This window comes from Rhopalosiphum maidis, chromosome 2 (genome assembly GCF_003676215.2).
Source record: "Rhopalosiphum maidis isolate BTI-1 chromosome 2, ASM367621v3, whole genome shotgun sequence".
NCBI classification, from domain to species: Eukaryota; Metazoa; Arthropoda; class Insecta; order Hemiptera; family Aphididae; genus Rhopalosiphum; species Rhopalosiphum maidis.
In genome coordinates this window covers 74,338,622-74,362,763 of record NC_040878.1, presented here as the reverse complement: position 1 = coordinate 74,362,763, position 24,142 = coordinate 74,338,622, and the positions used below count along the sequence as shown (strand labels likewise).

Below are 24,142 nucleotides of genomic sequence, written 5' to 3'. Positions count from 1 at the left end.
CAAATTGTCTGTAAATGGGCACATGTTTAAATTTATATCTTTGTATAAGTATAATGAATAGAAAACTATTTTTTAATTTGTATATTTTGTCAGGAATAAATATTTGAAAATAATTGTTTTATACTTTAGTAAAACAGAATTTACGTTTTTTAAATAGGTATCTGTGTCACTAGATTTTTACGTAATTCAATTGCATAGGAATTGTTTAATTTTATTTTACAGTTTTTAAATTAAATATAAAATAAATCATTAATAATGATTCAATGTAAGTGTGAAAATATATTGGTATTTAGTAATTAAAATGTAATAACTTTTGTGACTGATTTAATGAATTATAAAACGTAGTTAAGATTATTTACAACAGATATATTAAGATAATTATGTACACATACAAAGTAAAAAAATGAATTTGTACAAATATTATGGAAAATATTTAACTAACATTGAGATAATCTGACATGAAAATGTAACAATTTTCATTTAAACGATGGCACCTACATTCAAATTATTAAAACAATAAAATATACTCGAGTTATAAACTGATTTAATTTAATTTATCATTAAATTGATTCAGTTGAAAAAAACCCAATAACAACACTTTGGATCACTAAAGTAAAATACTCGAACATGACGTATTCTATCTACTAAAAATCGATTTAGAAACCATAGAGAAGTTATTTTATTAAAAATTGATGGATATAAAAAAAACATCTGGCTGTTGCATTTTTTTTGTTATTTATGATCATTTACTTATTTACAATTGTTGCGCAAATAAATTACTACCGCATTACGTATGTGTACAAATAAATAAATAAATACATTTTTATATTTTTTTATGTTACAGTTTTATCGGTGTTGGAACCCGAGTTCGCCGAGCCCATTCCAAACGTTACGATACCCGTGGGAAGGGATGTCTCGCTGCCTTGTGTCGTCAGCAATTTGGGAAATTACAAAGTATTTGAATCTTATTTACAATTGATTTTCGTTCTTTGTGCTTTTATTTTGTTCGCTTTTTATTCGACACGATAGCAACAGCTTTAACTGCTGGTTTTTAGTTTAGTTTTTAACAAGTAAAAGGAGCCATAGTTTTTATTGTTGGCTCAAGTATCACGAAAGGTACTAACATAAAAAAGTATAAGGAAAATATGAAAAAATAAAAGAGAATCAAATAAAGTAGTATAAAATACCATTTTTGTGGCATGAAATGCGATCCGTAAGGTCTTTACTTCTCTTTAATTCACAGCTGGATGAATGTCACTGAAGGCTTATGTTTAAATCTAATAAACCGAAAATAAGATAGTTCAACAGCTTATTCAAAGGATAAATAATGTTAGTGGTTACACTATGTTATAATCGATAACATAATGTTTTAATGTATATTATTTCAATATAATAACTAAATGTTTAATGTGCGAGTATTATATCATTGTAATACGGTATAAAATTATTTTTTGTAAATTAAATTTTAATTTTTATCGGTTGTTTTTAATAAAAAAAATATATTAATATTTAAAATATTAAAGATAATACAATAATTAAATAAACTATAATAAGTTTTATTACATTTATACATTTTTTATTTCTCAGTATGTAAATCAGTATAAAAACAATGGTAAGTATTCCTAACAAACTACATATTATAACTATTGGTACAGTAAGTGTTACAAATAATTATTTCTTAATTATGTTCTAATTTATAGAATACTGATTTATTGATACTTAAATAATCTATATAGATATTTAGCAGAAGAAATGAGTTAAAAGGTGTTATTGTGTTTTTTTAGTGAAAACTTTACATAAATTTACTATGACCATTAAACTGTCGATCCTCGTTTAAATAAAAACCATTCATTCATATATAAATAAAATAAAATTATTTGTTTACTTAGAAATATCAATGAGTAGAATAAAAAATCTGTTCAATAAAATAAAAACTGACTAATTGTTAACAAAAATAATTTTACTTACGTAAATACATTGATAATTAGAAAAACAAATTTTAGTATTAACTTGTTGATTATAATTTGACTAATAGAAAAAAATTTAAATAATTTTATCGGAGAATTAGAAATTTTAAAACTATTATAATATTCTATAAGAACAAATATATATTTATACATATTATATGATATTATATTGTAGTTATACTCTACATGTCTATATCATAATTAGAGAATAGCAACTAGAGTGAAATATATTTTCAATGCATTACTAAATATGACTATTATGTCCCGTAGTAGCCTTTCAAACGTAACTGTTGGCCAAACCTTTAAATTATGATTATAATAATAATTCTAATTATTGAATAATGGCTTTTACGGTCCTATCTAATGGAAGTTTGACAATCAGTATAAGCCTCTGTTATCGAAATAATTGATTTAAGGTCAGTAAAATCATTTCCTAGTATAACTAACAAAGGGTGTATACTGTATATTCGAACATTGAAAAAACAAGAAAATTAATTAATTAAATTAAATATAAGTAAAAACGTATGTAGGAGTACGTGTATTTAAAAACCTGTAGATGATAGTATAATTAAAATAAATATGTAGCTTATTATTAGTATTGGTTTCTAAATTTATTATTTTATTAAAATATTAAAACACAAATTAATATCTATCCATATTTTAATAATATATTAAAAAACCATCAGAAACGTGGATAATTTGACTTCATTTTGTGTTTAAATAAGACATATTGTTTTTTGATGTACCTATATGTATTTTCATAGTGTCTTAATATATTTTTGTAACATAAAACGCAAATGACATTTTCAACTTAAATTGTTACAAATTATTATTTTGCACCGCACAACACACATTTTATGCACACATTTTACAAATGGGTTTCTCGTATTGTTGGTATTATATTCACCATCTATTTTTCAATAGGCAGATACATAACTATCGAATTATATGAATTTCAGTCCGCGTTGTAATTTATATTTTCCAGGGTTTAGAACCATAGAATTACGCAAAAACTTAGTTTTAAAATTACAATTCGTAATACGTTGAGTAACCTTCAAGAGAGTTTCAGAAATTATGTTTGCACATTGGTTTAGAGCAACATGATCTCTCTCTCTCTATATATATATACATATTTTTTTTTGTTTAATAAGTATTCGACGAACATTTCTACGTCAAAAATCTACACAGTATAAAGGACTTTTCAATTAGACTCTCAACCGATCAACTCTGTACAGTTTTTAGTTTCTTCACTACCAACAGAAGAAATTTATATTTTTCACAGCTGGTCGACTAAAATGTAATTAATAATATATTTATATTGTGAAAATATATATAAAATATGCAACTGATATTTCACCCTTACACATTGGTTTTGAGATTTTTTGACTTGTTGACATTTCATGTAGTTACAAGTTTTATTAGGTTTCCAAAAGTTTATCTACATTATACATTTTGACCATTTTGTCATTTTGTCAAATTATAATAAATTACAAGGGAAATTTGATGTAAATTACACTGGCCCCCTTCAATGAACTTGAATAAAAATCTAGGTCACTAATTAACAAGCTATATTAGCATGAGTTTGCACCACCTTTTTTTACAATTAATTTATAAAAACCATGAGGGGGTTTGGCGTAACGTTACCCCGGTCCCCAACAAACATAAAAATGACTTTTAGTAAATTTTTTTACCAATCATTAGCACGTCATTAGCATGCATTTGCACAACTGTTACTGAAGTCGAAATTTTACGAATTTTTGTGGAAAACCCCTTTTTGATTATTATAATCAATATTTAAATTGATTTATTTTACCTTACCATTATTAAGTTTTTTTTTTTATTTTAAGTGATTAAAATTAAAATTAAAATTATATACATTTTTATAATAACTAATTATAATAAAAAAATTGAGTTTTAATGAGAAAATAATAAAATATGCTGTAACAAATACCACGTAGTAAATCAAACACCTATATACAACAAAAAATTTAATTTTTCATCAATTTTCATTTCTAAACTGTTTTATATTATTAAAATATTTAAAAATCATTGGTTAGTTTGCAATATCATTGCACATTTTAGCTTGTATATTTTATTTGATCATCGAAAATGGTTTTTAGCTTTAAACAAAATACAGATAGGGTGCAGTCACTAAAACTTCAGTTAAGCTAGTTTGACCCAATTTCTTTGTATGCTTCCATTTACCAAAGTCAATGTCATTAATTTACTAGAATATTGTAAAGAGCATAATATAATAATACTAGTATATAGGTATAATACGAAAAATACAGACTGATTTGTTGTCCACAACGCTATTATGTTTACAATAAGTTTATTGCAGTATAAATCCCTTTAGTTTCTTATAGTTTCTATATAGAATTTTATATATAATATATACGTAAAAAAAGATAAAATAAGTTCTAGCTTATAATTTTAATGCATGATATTACATTTTGATTAAATATTTTAATACCTATAATAATATCAATACTAAACTCGATTTGCATGATTAAAATCATTTTTCTCTGATAGACCAAAGTTAACTTATAGTTATTAATAACAATATGTCCTCAATCTTAAACTTTTGAAAAATACTTCTAAATTAGGTATACAAATAATTATACTTATAAAATGTACAATATTGAATTGATCAATTATTTAGTTTTACATAACTTACCAGCTATTTCTTGAAAAATAATATTTGTAAATAGTAAGTATTTTTCACATTAATTAATTATAATGTTTAGTAACATTATAGGAGAATGATATGCGACAAAAGTTATACATCGTTCAATATGGCAGTCTAAAGAAATACGGTTAATTTAAAGTCAATGCTACATAATAGATTCGAAACTTGTTGACAACGTTGGTTACACTATATGGATTGTAGTCAAGTTATACATTTTTTAATCTTTCATTTTGTGTGATTAAATTGTTTAATTTTATATTTTTTTTTTTTTGTATTCAATGTAATTTTTCAAACTATTATTACGAGTATTTAAACTACGTATATGCTATAGTAAATATTTTATTTTAAAGAAAATTTAATTTTAATCAATTACTTTCTCATTAATTTTTTAAGATTTCCTACAATTATTATTTTGTAACAATATAATAAATTATGTTTGAAATCTGTGATACTTTAATATATATTATCACATTTTAACGGACCGTGAAGTCAAGGATCTGAAAATAAAAAAAAATAACGGAATCTGAGTAAACAAAAAACATAGTTATCATAAATAAGCCAACATTTTGCCCCAAAAATTAAAAAAAAAAAATACCAATCAAGCTATACTTCAACAATTTAGAATATAAGTATATAAAATGACATACAAATTATAACTTACCATAAAAAAATTTAAATATTCTTTTGAATAATAATTACCCCATATTATAGTATAGTTCTAATACTAGCTGTTCACTTAATGTATTTTTATATTTTAAATTATAGGACGTGGAAAATCTGTCTTACAACAAATTATAAGTTATGACTATGGATTTATTTTTTAAATTAAATTTACTTAAAAAAAAATTCACACTTAAGTATTAAGTGTTATAGAAACTGAATATCTGAATGTTTCTATATTTGTGTATGATATGGACATTATGTCATAATTTAAACTGAAAATTTGTTTAAATCTGTTTGAATACAAAAAATAGAGAACTAAAATCACATTAGTTTTAACAAAACACGAGAATGCCATTAGTCGTGCATCAGAATCACACACGCGTTTAGTGTAAATAAGTACACAGTATTATGCATGTAAAATAATATAATATACAGTTTCTCTTTCCTCGCTTATTTCCATCGTAATTTTACATTATTTCGTTTTATGATTACCTCGTGCCAAGTGTCAGTAAGTTATTGTTTATATAGAACAAAACAGTATTTATATGAAATAATGAAATACTTATGACTTATCAGACTCTATCTTGCATTTTTAATTTTCGTTGCACAATTTAAAATTAGATATCTATCCATATTAGAAGACGTTACTTATCTATTTGTATGACGATTTGTATACGATTAATAAATATATATATATACTTTTTGAATAACTATTATATTAGTTTGTAGATATTATAAAATTCTGTTAGATTGAATAAACTAGGAATTTTATTTTATGAAAACGTTTCTTCCACTTTTAAATCAAATCTGTTAAATTCGAATTTATACAAATAATATTTGTGAGCACTATACAATGTATATTTACATACATTGTATCCTTATACCTAGACAAACATCATTTGGTTTTGATACATCAGTGTAGTGCTGACTATAGTATGTAGATGTATAATGTAAATTTAAAACCAATTTTTGAAATGTTTTAAATTAGCACGATGTGTCAATGTACTCATCGTATAACAGCATTTTTATGAAATGAAAACTTCATTTGATGAAATATGTGATCCACTCTCAGCTATCTTATGCTCTTGACATATTTTAAACTATTTAAAATATTTCATAACATTTGTGATAAAACATTATAATGATTTAATTATAGACCTAAATGTATGTTCAACTTTTTTATTTTAAACGAATGATTACTTATAAATGTGTAATGTATGATCATAATAAATGCCCGAATAAATAGGAAATTTAATTAAATTTAATTTCCAATCAATTGAACAAATTCTTGCATACATTCACTTTATAAAGTAAAACAAACTATTGATTAACAGCTCTTTTTATTTACTATTGTTTTCTATTTTATTTTTTATTACTTCTTTAGTAAAAATAAAATTCTCTATGAAATATTTTTTCGAATTTCCTATGTATTCACGAACACGTTTAATAATAAAATACCAAAATACTGGTTATCTTTATAATTATTACCAATACAAATAACATAGGTTAGGTACATATAGTAAATTAACAATATAAATAAATAATTTAAACAATATATTGAAAATTAAAATTATTCATTTTACTCGTACAGATATGATTCTAAGAAATAAAAAAATGATAAGTTTATAAAATATAACATTCTCACAGAATTGAGTAAAAAATGTACATTTCGTATTATCTATCGTTACCTCTATAGTAGCATAGATCTATTGTATTTTTTTTAGACCATATATGCAATCTTTAAGTAGGTACAGAATTAATAAACGAGTTATGAACGTTATGAGATATATTATAAACATTTATCAGTGTGAATGGTTCGAGTAAAGAGGGCATCGTAGGAACATTAGATTTTGATAACTATTGTAAATTTAAAATTTGTATACTCACCGACGTTAAAAGTCATGAATTCATGATATTAATTTAAGCAGTGAAAATTATTATAAAATATAATATAATTATAACTTTATATATTTATATTGTATAAAATTATATACATAATTATTTGTTAATTATTTTAAAGTCTTATAACTTTCGCTATTAGTACTTGTATCTGACTTAGATTTATTTCATATTTTATCGATTCGTATATTTTTATTTTTTTGCGAATCATTAGTAACTCATCATGCAACAGTACTTAATGTTATTTATTGAAGTCAGGACGTCCGGTAGGCAGTACGCTATTATACCTCATTAATATATCACTAATTATTAAATTTATATTAGGTGTCGACATATTATTTTAGTAGGAATCGTTTTGTGCTTCGATCAGTATAATTTGCTTTGCGGTGAATTTAGTTACCAATTCTAATAACTCATACCAAAAGTATATAAATAAACATTAACTCAATCGTATTTAATCATCACGCACAAAGCACAATGATACATTGACGTGTAGATTATATTTTATGTCGATTATCGAGTAGATACGAGAAGCGAGTGATAAAGCCGCTCGATATCCGAAAAATCCAAACGTACAATAATAATATATATCCGGTTCGATTCGGAAATACCGAAGATAATATTGTTATTACGATTATTCGTCTGACGTATAGATACTGCGCAGCCGGAGCACATCATTTTACCGTACACTCGCTTATGACATTTGTATAATATCACATATACATATTATACGTCGGTGTGTATAATGTATTCGTTTTGACGGCACCGCGTCTGCCGTGTGCGTTAACATCACGAGCGCAAAATAATAATATATTTCTGAGTACCCGTTTGACGGGCGCGCGAGGCTGCGGTTTCGGTTCGGCAGTTAACAAACGTTTCGTTCTTGGTATAGTAAACCGTGTTTCCAATGTGTTTTGCCAAACGGAATTATAACGCACGGACGTTTCCACCTCGTGTCCGACCATACCCGTGACCGCGCCGCCGCCATCGCAGATAATGTAACGGTGATAAATCGTTGTCGGATATATTTAACGGTGTGTGCGCGTGTGTGTGTGTGTGTATTTACGCCAGTGCGTGTGGGTGTGTGAGTGTTTTTCACGAGTCAAATTATCGAGTTCCCTGTACGGCCGTACTGTAATACTACGTGTAACTGCACTACACGTGTAAACGGGATCATAATATACGTGTGTATCTCCTTGTGAGAATGTGCGTGTGTGTGTGTGTGAGTGAGTGCATATGTATATATATGTGTGTGTTTCCGGTGGGATAATAATAATAATGTATAGGGATGACCGGACGGCGGCGTGGCCGTGGAAAACGGGTGGGAAGCGGCGAGCGGGTAGGAGCGGAGCTCACGCAAGGTGTTTCAACGGGTTAATGAGTATTTATGGATTATCGTCCGAATTAACCGCGCGCCGTACAGTGTTTTGCACAAATGTGGTGCACCCTCCTACCCCCCACCCGAAATACCCGCGTACAAGGGTCGCCTATGCATGGCGACACGGGCCCGCGGAACCGATGTCGGAATAACACGCGTTCGCAAGTGTCCGGGGACGAACTATACCACGGTTTTTATACCACACGGTCAACCGGCGAGCAATACTGCCGCATGCCGCACGACTAGTGCAAGAAATGGGAGTCGTGCGAATGAAACGGTCGCCCGCAACGTTGTAATATTATTATTATTGTTGTTGCCACCGATATTGTGGTACCTGTATGTCCGTGTGTAGAGAGAAAACGCACACTCGTATAATATGGTATTATATGACAATAACAATATTATGAATTATTAACGATGGCCATTAATGTATTATTCAAACGTTTATATCTTCATTTATTTATTTAAAATTTGTCATTGATGTTCAAACATTATTAAATTATGAATGCAATTTTACTATACAGTTGTGTGATTTCGTAAAGTATCCGTTTATTAGACAGTATCGTATTTTTTTCCCGTTTAATAAATAATAATATTGTTATCGATTAATCGTACCGTTTTTCAGTGAATACCAATACGATTATGTTTATCCTAGTACGATTATGGAAAACTCACGCGTTTTCAAAACATTACGATGAATACGGAATACCTATAATAATCATATACGACTATTAAATTATACTAGTGACATCCGTGAAACCTTTTAAAAAACATTATAGCGTGACGGATTTAATGACTGATTATTTATTCAGAACGTAATTCCCTTTTGAAAATCTACAAATTCGATAAAGTTTTGAGCACTATTTAAGGGCCTTAATCATAGGTGTATTCATTTGTGATTATGATAATTTACAGAATATTTCATAATCGCGTGCAAAATATGTAAATCGTTTATTTAAAATAACTCGAGTCCGTGATTACTATGACTTTATTCACTGGAAAATAATCCAATAAGGTAACTACAAATAATAAAATATTTGATTCAAAATTAAAAAAAAAAATATATTTGCTTAAATTTCTTTAAAAAATAAACAATTTGTATAATATAATATGGCCTACAACAGTCACAAACTAGCAAATAAATACGTGACGTATCACGTAAATAGCATTTATATCGTTCTCATATAATATAATTTATGAATTCAATTAATAGCACCATATAAAATAAATATTTTATTAAACATTTTTATTTGTATAACGGTCTGAGAATTTTTTAACAAAATATATAATCGTAATTTTATTCTCAACTGATATTATACATAATATATATTTTTTCTATGTCAAAATACTGTACATTGTACAACAGCTATACAGCGGACATAACTTATTAAAGCGTACCTATGTATTGACATTAACACATTATTAACGGATACAAGATTCAGTCGCTTGAAACGTTCAAAGTTACCCAGAACCAGAGATTTATAAATTAATCGTTTCATCGATTCCTTCTTTTACTGATCGTGTACGACACGATTAGGACTATTACGATTAAGACGTATTGTTGGGTTTAACTCAATTTTTTTTATAAATCTTTAATATAGTTTATGATAAAAACAAATAATAGGAACTCATCTGTGCAGTAATAATAATAATAATAATCACAAATCGTGTTCTATAGCAAGTACACTATTACGCGACAGATGATTTATTTCAATCGTAATGGGTCGTTAGGTCGGTTTTGCGTACCGCGACATAATTTTCCGTCATATTATTCGACCACTCATAATAATTGAGATGAAAAACGGTTAACAATATATTATATGATTCTTTAGATTGCCGGACGCTGCGCTGTGTCTGACACGATTATAATCATTTTCATTGGGCATTTCGAAGGTAGTCGGCGGTATTATTATTCAAACGCTGCCGCAGTCGTCAGACATCGGAACGGGTTTATTGTTGTAATAATAACACGACGGCGGCCGGCGAATCAGTTAGTATCAGCAGAGTCGACAGAGCGGTGTTCGCGGGCCCCAAAATTGAAATGTTTATCGCTCGAAGGGTCTCCTTATAGTCGTTTGTCGGCGAATGACGGGCCCCTCGATCGTCCACGGCTCGTCAACCTACCTCGTCGTCTTTTAGCGTACGTACATCCTATCACGCGCTCTCTTGATGATTAAGTCGTGGTCGTGTATATTAAACTATTGCTTTCCGTCTCGAGGAAACCCTTATACCGAATATATAACTCGCGTATCACCGAATTTTCCGCGGGTTTTGGTAATCAGCGTTACGCCGCGATAATATTATAGTACTCTGTCGGCTTCCGTAGTAAATGTCCGACCGACGTCGTCGACCGCGGCCGTGTGGTATATGCGAGCTAGTCGGTGTAACAACGGTGCTAGACGCGTCGCCGTTTCCATTGCTTTTAAAAGACACGTTAATATTATTTTGTCAAAATCGTCAACATAATTGTATTTTATTTTATATCAAATCGATCGATAATTTATCAACGATTTTGATCGATTAAATTGATTAATTTACTCTAATAATATTAATCGATGTCATTATGCCAATGCATACACCTATGATATCAATATTGAATATCAAAAAGTATTAATAATTCAACAATAGAATACTTTGAATGATTAACATAGCTTCTAAAATAATTATATTATTGTTAACATACTTATTAAAATATACAAACTCTAAGAAGTGTAAACTCCGATTTCATTTTGTGAACCACCATATGGTTTAAACCCATATGAATACAACACGGAATTAATTAGTGTGAACTGAACAAGTACTGTAAAAATAAACAACAAAACACTTAAGAAGATTATTAATAATCATAATGTATTTAAATGTTACTCTACTATGAGATAACCTCTTGGAGTACACGAAAATTAAAATCGTACAAGGAAATTGTTTAAGATATGCGGTACTAAGATTTAAAATTACCAGATTAGTAAATTAAGTATACATGAATAAATAAACTATGTTATAAATTATTTAAAATATATTTATATTTAGGCAAATCATTTTCATAATATTTATAGATAGTAATATTTTGAACGAAAAAAAAATATATCTAAATTCATTGAAAAACTATATATTATTATTAAGAAAATTACATCTTTGACACTATGAAATCTTATTAAATTTAAATCAAAATCGATCTTTATTATTTATTTTAAATTCACGTTTGAATTGATTGCCTGAATCGAACAAAATTATATGGTACACAATATAAAACATGCATTATATTATTGTTTTTTTTTTTTATTATTATTATTATTATAATAGCAATAAAAAAAATACCGTTGTTAATAATTGTAATGCCTGTAATTTGAAATTAATCAGGTTCTAGAATATCATGGAATTTTATGAAATAAAATAAACAGTATAGACTGATGGAAATTGTTAGGTTAGGCTTCATAACACGGCGCATTGTATATGTAATATTAATGCATAACAGTCGTGTGGCAAAAAAAAATTAGAAAACAATTTTCTTTTTTTTGTGTGTCTTACTTTCATGATTGAAAATGTATTATTATTATGCACCATTAATTTTTTTTCTGAAACTTTTTACAATTGGTGATTTTCATTTGGGAATACATTCAAAAGTCTTGGAACTAATCAGAAACTTTCTTTATAATATGTAAAATCAATTCAATAAGTTCGAAACGATTTTTCACTGATTTCACCTTTTTGTTGTTTTTCGATGTTTATGTCCATATTAAACAATAATGGGACTTGAGATTTCTCGAAGACAAACAAAATGAGTATTGTTTTTCATTTGAACGCATATTTATGCGGCTAGTTAATGTATATAATATAATTTGGTTTAACTATTGAGTAACTGACGTATATAGCCATGTATGCTCGGAATGTGTACTTTCCACTAATGAACAGAATTTTGTTTTGCACTGCATAAACATTGTTATACAAAAGTATTTCTACAAAAAAAAACGTATAGCCAGTTGCTGTATTCAAATTATAGAAGCTTAGTGAGTGTTCTTTCTATGCTTAAAACAAATAACTGTTATTTGGTATGAAAATAAATTACTTTTGTTTTTTTTTTTATTTATTCAAAAATGCTTTATTTGTGAATAGCATATTACTTTATAATATCCGTTAAATTATTATTACAACAATATTTGTAAATAATTTTTACATTAAAACAGTATTTACAAGTAGATTTAATAGATACATATTTTTAAAATATCAAACATAAATAAAATTTAATTAATTTAGTTTTATACACTGATAAATTATAGTGCCACAATATTTTATGATATAGTTTATGATCCATAGTGTAGTTTTATAATTACACTGTAGAAATTGCAACCAAATGAATTGTAGTTAGCGTGTTATTTATTAAAATGTATGATAAATATCAGCATTAAATTAATGATTAATCAAAAAAAAAAATAGTATTTGTAAACGAAGAGTTAATATAATAAGTTATAATTATTAAACATCAAGCATACCTAGAATATATTTTAAAATTAAACATAACTTCATTGAAATAATTATACTTTATTATCTTATAATAATAATATATAATAGACGAATACATCCATCAAATTATATTTTATAATCAACAATTTATTGTTCAATATATAATTTATCATGAGTTATTTTAGTTACATACACCTTAAAAGTTTGTAAATAAAACATAAGAATTAAAAGTGCACTAATACTTAATGGTAATAACTAAAAATTAATTTTTAAACAGACGCCAATAAGATCTGTCCCAGATTTTTTATATACAATAATATGAAAAATGTCATATTATTATACCATAGTACCATTATTTTACAATCACAGTTATCGTAATATTATATAACGCTATAAATTATAATAATTATTATTAAGTTTACATGTAACATCATAACTAAAGTAAAACAATTGACAACTGATTTCCTCTGGACGAATGACTCCAGAGATAGAGATTAGGTTAAGATAGAGCCAGCGTATAAAAAATTATATCCGTAATATGTAATACATTATAACAGGGGTCGGCAAGTAATTTCTATTGGAGTCCTAAAGATTAATGAAATGAATCAATAAGGTCCAGTAATAAAAATGTTTTAAATCTTAATACATAATGCAATAAGTACAATGTGTTGACAGGGACCAGAGTTTTGCCTTCCGCTAGTTGCCGACCCCTACACTATAATAATAGTAGATATTATACTTTGATGATATTTTTATAAGTACACTAAGCCTTGAAGTAAAAACGGTGGTACTAATGGTGTTTTCAATACTTAACAATATTATTTATTTAGATTGATAGATTTTATTAATTTGTAATTTATCACGCAATAATATATTTTTGTATTAAAAGAATAGCTCTCTCATAGTTAAAAATAACTTATGAAGCATTAAATATAGATAAAAAATGTATTATTTACAATGTTAACTATATTTTAATCTAAAAATATTATAATTTATTTATATACTGTGAAACGGAAAATGTAGAACTATTTTAAAATTCAAAGTAAAATATTAACTTACAAAAATGTCTAAAATAGTGAAAATTAGACAGCTTGAATTATTAAGATTCATTGGAGTATCGACAAAAAGATTTTAAATTTTCACAAGTAGCAATAATTATCTCATCTTTAGAAATTACTAGTATTCAATTTTTAAATAAAAATAAAAATGTTAACAGGTACTTATCGATGATTTATATAATTTAATTAAGTACAAGATTTTTTTATTTAAAATATAACATAATGTGTATGTTTTATATTTATGAAGTTAGTAGTCGTACATATTATCTTAAATTAAAATTAATATTATTTAATGTGTATACGTATATTCTAAGAATATAAACATACTTCAACCATTTAAACATAATCAATAATGAATTTAATTTAAGTGAAAAGTACGAACATTTGAATGAAGTATTCTGTGAAACAACGTCATCAATGATAACTCAATAGGTTTGGTGTACATTATGTGCTGTTTATTGTCAAAGGCCGTTCAACTCCGATGGATTCTCATACAACCCCTATTGAGATTATTTAATTTGAATTTTATTTTTATTTCCCTAGTTACTCATATTCTCCTACCTGTATAATTAACTAAGTTTATGAACTTTGTCGAATATCGTTATCTGGGAGTCGCATTTACTTTGCCAATAAAATGTTTTGCGTGTAATTTCGACGTCTTATCTCCAACCATGCACTATTTAACTGATGGTACTAAGAAATCAGATGAAAGTTATCCCATATTTTTTTTATTTAAATACCTCGAAACATAAATACCTTTGTAGTTCTTGTTAGTTGTGTAATATAAATAGGTGTCATTAAATAATATTTGACAAGACATAATAATCGTTTTACTATAAAAATAATAACTAAAAAAAACAAATCAAAGTAATATTAATATACTGCATTAATTATTTATCAATAGTTAACATTTTAATTTGTGACTACTATATTATAATGTTAAAAATTATTAAACCAACCGAACATTTTTATGATCAGTATTTAGAATTAAATTCTTGTATTATTATGTATGACTTGTTATCCAAATCATAAGTATTACTTTATGTTCATTGTTGATGTGTAGATACGACTTATTCTAATTCTAACCAATTTAATATTAAATGTGACATAATTGTACTGAATTCGTCAGCGATTTCATTTTACTCTGTAGTATAATAAAATAATAATAATTTAAAAATAAAATACAATTTTTGTATATTATAGACTTTAGTTGGACATATTTTAAAAATAAATAGTTAAGTGATCCATAAGTTTCTGTTAATCATAGATGGATTTTTTAAGATATACTTACATATTTGGATATGCCAGGAATTTAACATGTTAATTTAACTTACCTATTATACCAATCAATTAAAATTATTTAAAACTTTATTATATTATTAATAATACATCTGATTAAACTTATTATGTCTATATACAATATAAGTTCACATTGTGCTTGTTTTATACTTAAAATGCACCTTTCAAGTTTATTCGATCATTATAAGTTTACGATAAAAAAGCATTATATTTTTTTTTATCAAATTGTTAAGACTTTTATTTTTTAAACCATTTTAAAAGTTCAATATTTTATACACACATTCAGTAAACTCAATTATCCACGAAATAAGGTAGCGCGGAATCCACGGATAATCATATACAACATAATATATAGAAGGCAAAAACTTGATAAAAAAATATTCATCTTCCGATTTCCAAACCCTTGGATAGAATGGCCAGAATGGGACATTGTAATCAACAATATAACTTTCTGGGGTAAGTTTGTATCTCCACAGGACACTCTTAAGTTAGTAATAAAAAAATTGCCAAGAATAAAAAATAATTTTTATCTTACAATATTGTTCGATATTAAACACGGCTTCAACTATACCCAAACTTGGCGTACTTCATTTATTAATTTTTGCATCTTTAATTAAGAAGCCCCGTTGGCACGTTATACGCCTTTATAATAAGGCTGTCTTATAATAACTACGTTCATTGGCCGTAGTACCTACAAGGATATTGTTATTGCCAATTGTATTAAACGTAAAAGAAGACTTAACTATAGAACGATTATTTTTTTTAAATTGTATAGTCTATACAGATTTTAGCGATGATCGAAATAAAAACGAGGAAACTTTATCAATTACATTCTAGAAAAAGGATATCTATTCGGGTTCTACGATTACATAATTAATATACGGTATAAAATAACACGTTATTCGCGAGTATTTAAAACCGACCGATTAAAGTAAGTTTTCTCAAAGACTAACAACTGATATAGAACAATTATAAAATTGTTTCAATATATTTATCAAAAATATGTATCATAATATGTTACGAAAACGGTACTAAAAATAAAAAATAAAATAATAAATAATATCACTTTATGTTTTTAAAACATCAGCGCCACCGGTCACGAGGTGACTTACCGCGTTTTAATTATTTTCCACCGGCCGATATGAGAAAGCGATTCGTTATCTCGAAGCGTGTACCTATAAATCGAGACGGATGATGATGAATCGCGTTTGATGTCAACGTGACGACGGACGGACTCGAGTGACTGAAGTGTATAGGTACGGCGTAGTACACGCCCTAGCACCGTTATAGGTTGTGGTCGGGTGGTGGGGTAGGGTGAGGTGCGTCCGTAGTGTTATCGCGGCGGACTTTCCGGTTTGATTAATTGCAGTAATGCCCGCGTACCGGTGGGACTGCAAAAACGAGCGGTCGTGTTTCCCAGAAGGAAATATACTCGAACAAGTGGTTTTTTCCTGTCGGCTCCTAGTCCGCCGCGCCGAACGATATGCAACAGTTGGCGGGCGGGCAAAACCGTCGGAACCGCCGCCCCACGGAGCTATTACCACTGTTGTAGCTGCTGCTAACCGCCTCCGTCAAGTGTTATTGTAATATCGTCACGCTGATCGATTCGCAGTCATTGAACCGTTTGCATAAATAATAATATCACGACGTCGTCGGCAAGATGCTGACCGGAAGCGTTGTACAGGCTCATCGCGCTAGGGTCTTATAGTTGGTGCTCGAAGACGCGCGTGTGTTGGAACTCTTCAGATCATTTTGAACGAACACGATGCAATATCTACAATTCCCATGTCTTTCGAATTTGATTCGATAAACGTAATAGATTTGACACGACAACGACATTTGCGTAGTGATGGTATTTATCAACTATAAATACCATGTACAAATCAATGGGTGAATCACACGAACAAATCATTGTGATATACATACCATCATGCGATTTCTAAAAATATTGTGTTGTGTTACCCTTTCGTTTTCAATGTTTTCATTACGTGCAGGACATATTGTTTTCAAACAAACAAAGAGAAATATTTAATATTATATTATGTCATCTAAAAATAAAAATAATATCAATATTTTCTACAAATTGACGTGATTATACCGACATTACGTATTGACGACAGCCTTCGTCGCGTCGTGCGCATGTCGACCATTCATTCAATCATTGTGTAGGCGGTACGGAGTAAGGTCCGACTATAATTAAATACTGATGAATGGTGTAAATAATAAATTTGAACTGTTGATAAATTGTATTTATACATCTTTCCTCGCTGTTACATTTTATAACACTCATAAAAAAATATTATAATTTACGTCGGCTCGTTGCAGGATATCATCACGCTCCTGTCACCTATTATAGACGGTGGTTCGCAGCTCCTGCGGTCTACAATCGTTATTATTATTGGCTATTGCACAACGGTTAAATCGTATTTTTAAACAACGGATTTTTACGTCAACTTGTTTATTAAAAATCCCCATTATATTACAATATCATTTATTATTTTGTTTTATTTATCTGCAATGTACACCTTCTACTCCCAAATTTCCTCACGAGCCGCCACTGAACACAGGTACACAGGCAGCCCGTTGGATCCCGAGCGCGGCGCGCGACTTGTGTGAATTATTTTCGATCGCGTTTTGCACGCTGTCGTGACTTTGGTATTTCCTACGGTAAATGGGCCGAACTCGCGGCGACATCGGTTGTTATTAATTACGATTAAACGGCTGTAGCATCGACGACGGCGGCGACGAGTGGCGGACGTGCAAGCAGGGGCGTGGTTATTTTGCGACAGAAAACTACGTGTAATTAACAACCGCAACCAGGCTTGTTAATTCACATTACCGGAACAATCGCATAAAATGTATACCCAACGATCGACGGTTAGCGACCGAGTCACGCCGACCCGTTTTCACTTCCGCCACTTTAAGACGGAACACATAATTCCCAAGTTATATATTATTATGCGATTATAATTATGGCACACTTATCTGTATTTGTGTGTGTGTGTGTGTTCATGGAGTCGCCGTCGCGGTGCACTTTGCACGAATGTACGTCAAAAAACCCATGACTGAGTACCTCCCACCCGCAGCGTCATTGTAACACCGTTCTTTACGCGTTAACTCGCGGAAGTGCATTCGACTAGGTTGTAATAATAATAATAATTCACTCGGCAATTCCGGAAGAAAGCTGCAGACGCGAATGCATTCGTAAACCCTCCCCTTCCCCCTATAACGTCGCTGCACCATGTGCAGTGGTGCGTAGGCAAACGAAATGCATCGAATGCCATGTACACTGAGCGATTAACGATTTCGCCGCTAAGCTTCACGCTTTTACACAGTTTAAAATATTAATGGAAATCTGCTTAGTTGCGGATCGACTATAATACAGTGTATAGTATGGATTAGCGATAAATTCTTCAGTGAAAACCGTTTATGCACAAACAACGATTTATAGTTAATATTATTATTACGAGACATTGTACGAGATTCTCGTCCGTCGTGTTATTAATATAATATTAAGGTTCATGCTAACATTCCCGTCTTTATCCTTACCTAAGTAGTTAGGACAATATGTCGATTAAACCGACCGCATTACACTATATATTTTACCTAAGTTTTTCGTCTGATATACATAATACTATCATAACTAATCAACAAATTACGAATTTGATTATTTGATTACACGTGACTTCACAGCAATCGTATTTTAAGTCATAATGTGGTAAATAGTTCTGGTTGCTGATTGCATTAAAAACGAGTGGAATTTTCACTGTAAAGTTATCACGGACTTACGTATATACTAACTATTTTTATATATTATTAACATAAATGAGTAAGTAATAATATAAAATAAATTCAATATTAAAACATTGTACTACTTAACGAGTTAATAGAGTAATATATTATTATGTCATATTGTTCGAAATATAGAAACTACTATGTGCTTATCTAATTTAATGCTATTCGTAAAAATAAATATTGTATATAACCAACGTGAGAAAATAATTTTTTTAGATCACGTTTAATTAATATAATATTTTGGTGTTTTGATCTCCGAAGTCTGAGTTTATGTAGGATCAATAGGATGTATTTCACAGAGTAACAAAATTATGTGAATAACATTTAAAGAAACAAACTTTGTATATTACTGTACTTGGTATATGGTATAATATGACCGTCATTATTATCGATCAACTTTCCCTGGTTTTTTCATGAGATTGTATTTACAACGATTTAAAGCTACCGCTTTGAATCTAAATAATAGAAAAGTAAAATAAAATTCAATGAGTAATCGGCTAAAAATTAATCTAAAAAGAAAGACGTCAAATAATAAATGCATAAAATGGATTGGAACATCATATTATTAATGATTTTTTTTCCCATCATTATAATTTTTAATTGATTTTGATTTTCTATCATAGTAAAACAGAAGTAAAATATATTTAGTTTTGTTTAAAATAATCAGCGGTTAAAACTTTTTATTCTCATCACAATAAATTAGAATTTATAAATTTAATTTCTTAATTATCGTAATTTAGCAGCTCTAGTGATAGAATTTACATGTAAGACTGATCTTTTTAATTATTTTATTTTTTTGTTAAATTTGTTTATATTTATATTTTTATTGATAAAACTATATTCGTTCATACATAATATAATATATAAAACATTACCATAATATAAGGTCCACATTTTAACTCTAAGTGAGCAGAAGAATACCAAAATAATGTTAAACATGATATTTATAAGGTTTACATAATATTTCAAATGTAACAAAATATTTTTTAATTGAAAACCATAAAGTTTTCATTTATAAAAGTAATCCCACACTCAAAAAGGAATACGTTCTACTTTCGTATTAAATAACTTTATTCAATAGCAGACTTATTTCACACAGCGGTTTTCTACAACACGAGAAAAATCATGATAAACAAATAATTTTAAAAGTAATACAACTGCAACTTTAGATATTATTATTTATTTATTGTTTTAATTTATACATTTTTAGCATGAACAGATTTTTATCTCAAAACCAATAAAAACATTGTATTATTGATAAAGAGTCAATAATTGTTTTTCTTTTTAACTTATCCAATTGTATTACAATAAACAACATAAAACATTGATTAACATTTATTCAAGAATTTGCAGAATTAAACCTAAAATACAATTTTTTGTTTAATTTTAGTGTTATAAGTTGGTGTACACTAAAGTGAAACATGGGCATATAACATAAATTATTTCACATCATTAAAACTTGAAAAAATGATGTAAACGTTGTTTTTAAAACGTTCATATAGTTATTTTATTTGGTGTTGTATTTTATAAAACTATTTTATATATTTTTAAAGAAAAATATATGAAACAAAGTTTCATACTGAACCAGTGAACAGTGGTAGTTAATAATCACAATTTATCGTTACAAAACAACAGCTTTATAAATGACAAAGTTAAATTGTTGTTCAAAAGGTGTTATACTGTAACTATGTATCAAAATACTAGTCCAATACCGCATATAATCGTTTTTCATGTTACTAACAATGTCACCCAGTTCATTATTATTCATTTAAACAGTCATGGTTGTCAAAATGTACTCTTAATGATACAGTTCAATATATAAATAGCTATTTTATACTTTATAATAAAAATACTTATGAACCAATCGATGCCATTAAGCTAATATGTATCATCAATATATTTTTAAATTCCAAATGATTTTTTATATTATCATTAAATTCAAAATAATATTATGGTAATAAATATAGTTATTGTATTATTTTTTTTTTTACTATTGTTAAAAAAAATAAAGGTACAGTGAGTTTTAAAAATATGTGAATGATCATTAGAATATGATTATTAATAAGCATCGAGTCAATTGATATTGTCATTTATCATTTTGAAATATTTATATTCCAATAATACGAAAAATATGTGTGCATTTATTTATTTTTTTATCACAATTTTATTATTTATTTATTTATTGTGACATTGGTACTATTATAATACGTCCGAGGAGTTGCTCTCCCTCCCCAAATGGTCCCCAAATTTCAAACCGGTATCACAGTTTTTCAATTTTTAGGCAACTATATGCACATCTCGCGAAAAAATTTGCGACTCTTCCTGGACCCGTAAAAAACAAAATACTGTTGAGGAGGGGGGCAACTTCACAGACGTTACTATTATAACATAATATCAATAATTTATTGAATATCAAAATTTCAAAATTAATTAATTTCAACAACATTGTCTACCTAACGTTAATTTATTGTGGCTTTAAATTTAAAAAAAAGTATACAATTAAATAATTATTACTGTAGCGTAAGTTGCCTTAGCTTTAAGTATTTGTATGCAAAGATTTTTATAAAACTCATGATTAAAATTCTTATGAAAATAAAGGAACAAAGCCAAAAAATATCATCACGGTCCTTACTCTGAACAAAATTGATTTTTATTTATATTTTTTATCGATCTATATGATCCCTCCTGATCTATAAATTATATTTATTACTTAAAATTATTTTGTAACTAAAATCAAATTCTTCCAGATTAATTAATATAGCGTGATGTGATTCGTGATATAAATGCATTTTAAACATATGCATACAGAAACCACTAAATACTTAATATAAGTAGTATCAGTATATATAAAAAGAGCATACATCATGATTTCAATAATTATATAAAAAGATCGTGAAATATGCAATAGAAAATAGGAAATTTAAAACTGAAGAGTGTTTAATAATATTTATTTATAGGTTAAGAGTTAATGATATTCATGTCGCATGTTTAAGAAAACCGAAAATTATACATTTTTTTAAATGTTTAAAAAATTAAATTTAATAATAATCACTTTTAGTTATGGAAAAAATATTTGCTTTATAAAATTTCTATACTTTTGAGTGATTTTTCAGTGTAATGGATCACAAAAAAAAAAAAAAGATTTATGTTAACTAAATATAAAGAATTTGTTTTTATAAATTATTGAGTACAGTACATGTCTATACAGTGTTATTCTTTATTTAAAAAAATTAAATTAAGTTAGATAAATAGTTGTTTGTATAACATTTTTATAGTAACATTGTTTACTTAGGTTAGGTTATAATAAAAATACATAAATTATATAGCGATTAGCTTATTTTTTTAAATAAATGAACAAAAAAAAAAAAAAAAAATTCAAAAACGAATGTAAATTAACGATGAATTTATATTAGAACTTAAAATAATTAATGTTATTATTCTAAGTGGTTTATATCTATTTCATTTAATTTATTTTTGATCGGTTATTTTTAGTAAAAAAAATTTAATAATAATTGCGTTTAAAATTGTTTTTCACATTCTTCTATATTTTAAAATTTGCGATAAGCGATCTTAAACATTACGACTCAGGTATGCAAAATTCAACAAATATAAACAATAAATACTATATTATAAACTATAAATACATTATTTTATTTTCATAGAAATTGAAAAACTTTTAAAAACGCTATACATTGTCTGGTGCATAAAAATACAGGTAGGTATATGACGCGTATTCCGTATGAGATTATAAGTTCTCATTCTAAATAGTTTTTGACTTGAGTGGATACATTATTGGTAATACGATAGAGATAAAGTTAGAATGTGTGTGAAAATAATATGCCCTAAGCAACTCTTACAATACTTCTAGAATTGTTTGGTTTAGTAGGCTTAAGGTCGGTTAAGCGTGAACCAGAGTCTCCGATAGCAAAATGAAGGGGAAATTACCGAACCGAACAGGGGGAGTGATGGAGGATCACCCGATGGAGGATTTTGCCCGGGGCCAAATTAATTTAAGAAAAATTTCTGGATTATTCACTTGCAGAAAATACCGACCTCGCATCCTACCGTTGGCTGCCGTGAATCGCTTCAGATTGAATTGGACAACAGACAAGCCTAATGGACATTTAAAAGTGGAAAAGCTTATCTGCAACACACCACTCGTGATTTTCTGGAATCCTGTTTGGCCCAGCGTATCACGTTTAATTAAAACGTACATTTTTATAACTCATTCAAATGTAAATTTATTTTCTAAGACGATGCACACCAATAAGTATTAACTATATTATAGGCACTGTAATTGTCACAGATATATATGTGCCATGCACGGTGACTGCGTGTAGGATAATAAAAATATACGACGACTTCAGTTAATTCAGAGATTTCTTGGATCTGATTTTGTCCTTCTGCGATGTGTATTGAAATTAAGTAAGCGCCTATAAATTATATAAATGAATTACGATAACATCCAGTCATTTCTGTTTGAAATGATAATATAACTCGTATTAATTATTATCAAATAAGTTGTGACATCATTCACTCTAAACGTTAATTGTTATTCATATACATTTATTTTAATATTGTAGCTTTTAATAGGAGAACAATTATTGCAGAACTGTATAATTTAATAAAGTTTATCCGATGATATAGTTAATACACTATTACCAAGTTCGTGGACAAGTAAAGTAAATCGCCACAGTAGTCATTTACATTATTCTCCATTGTAACAGTTTAATTTTATCCGATTATACAACCGTGAAGCAAATTTAATGGCCAGATATTTCATCATTGAAAGGTAACGTTAATTCATTATCATACTAAAATCAGAAAGTTATTATAATCAACTACACTCAAATGATTGTATGTAAAATATTATATTTAATGAAATACTTTGCTACCTATATACTACCGGGCAACTAAATAAAACAATATATTATAT

General features: G+C 27.9%; 1 protein-coding gene across 1 annotated transcript in view; it reads left to right on the top strand.

The window, feature by feature from the left end:
- Nucleotides 1–24,142, top strand: part of LOC113553628 (lachesin-like) — a 116,120-nt gene that overhangs the window by 24,988 nt on the left and 66,990 nt on the right. The window contains exon 2 of the mRNA XM_026957053.1: nt 845–954. Within this exon, the coding sequence (XP_026812854.1) occupies nt 845–954 (110 nt within the window). The remainder of the gene's footprint in view (nt 1–844; nt 955–24,142) is intronic.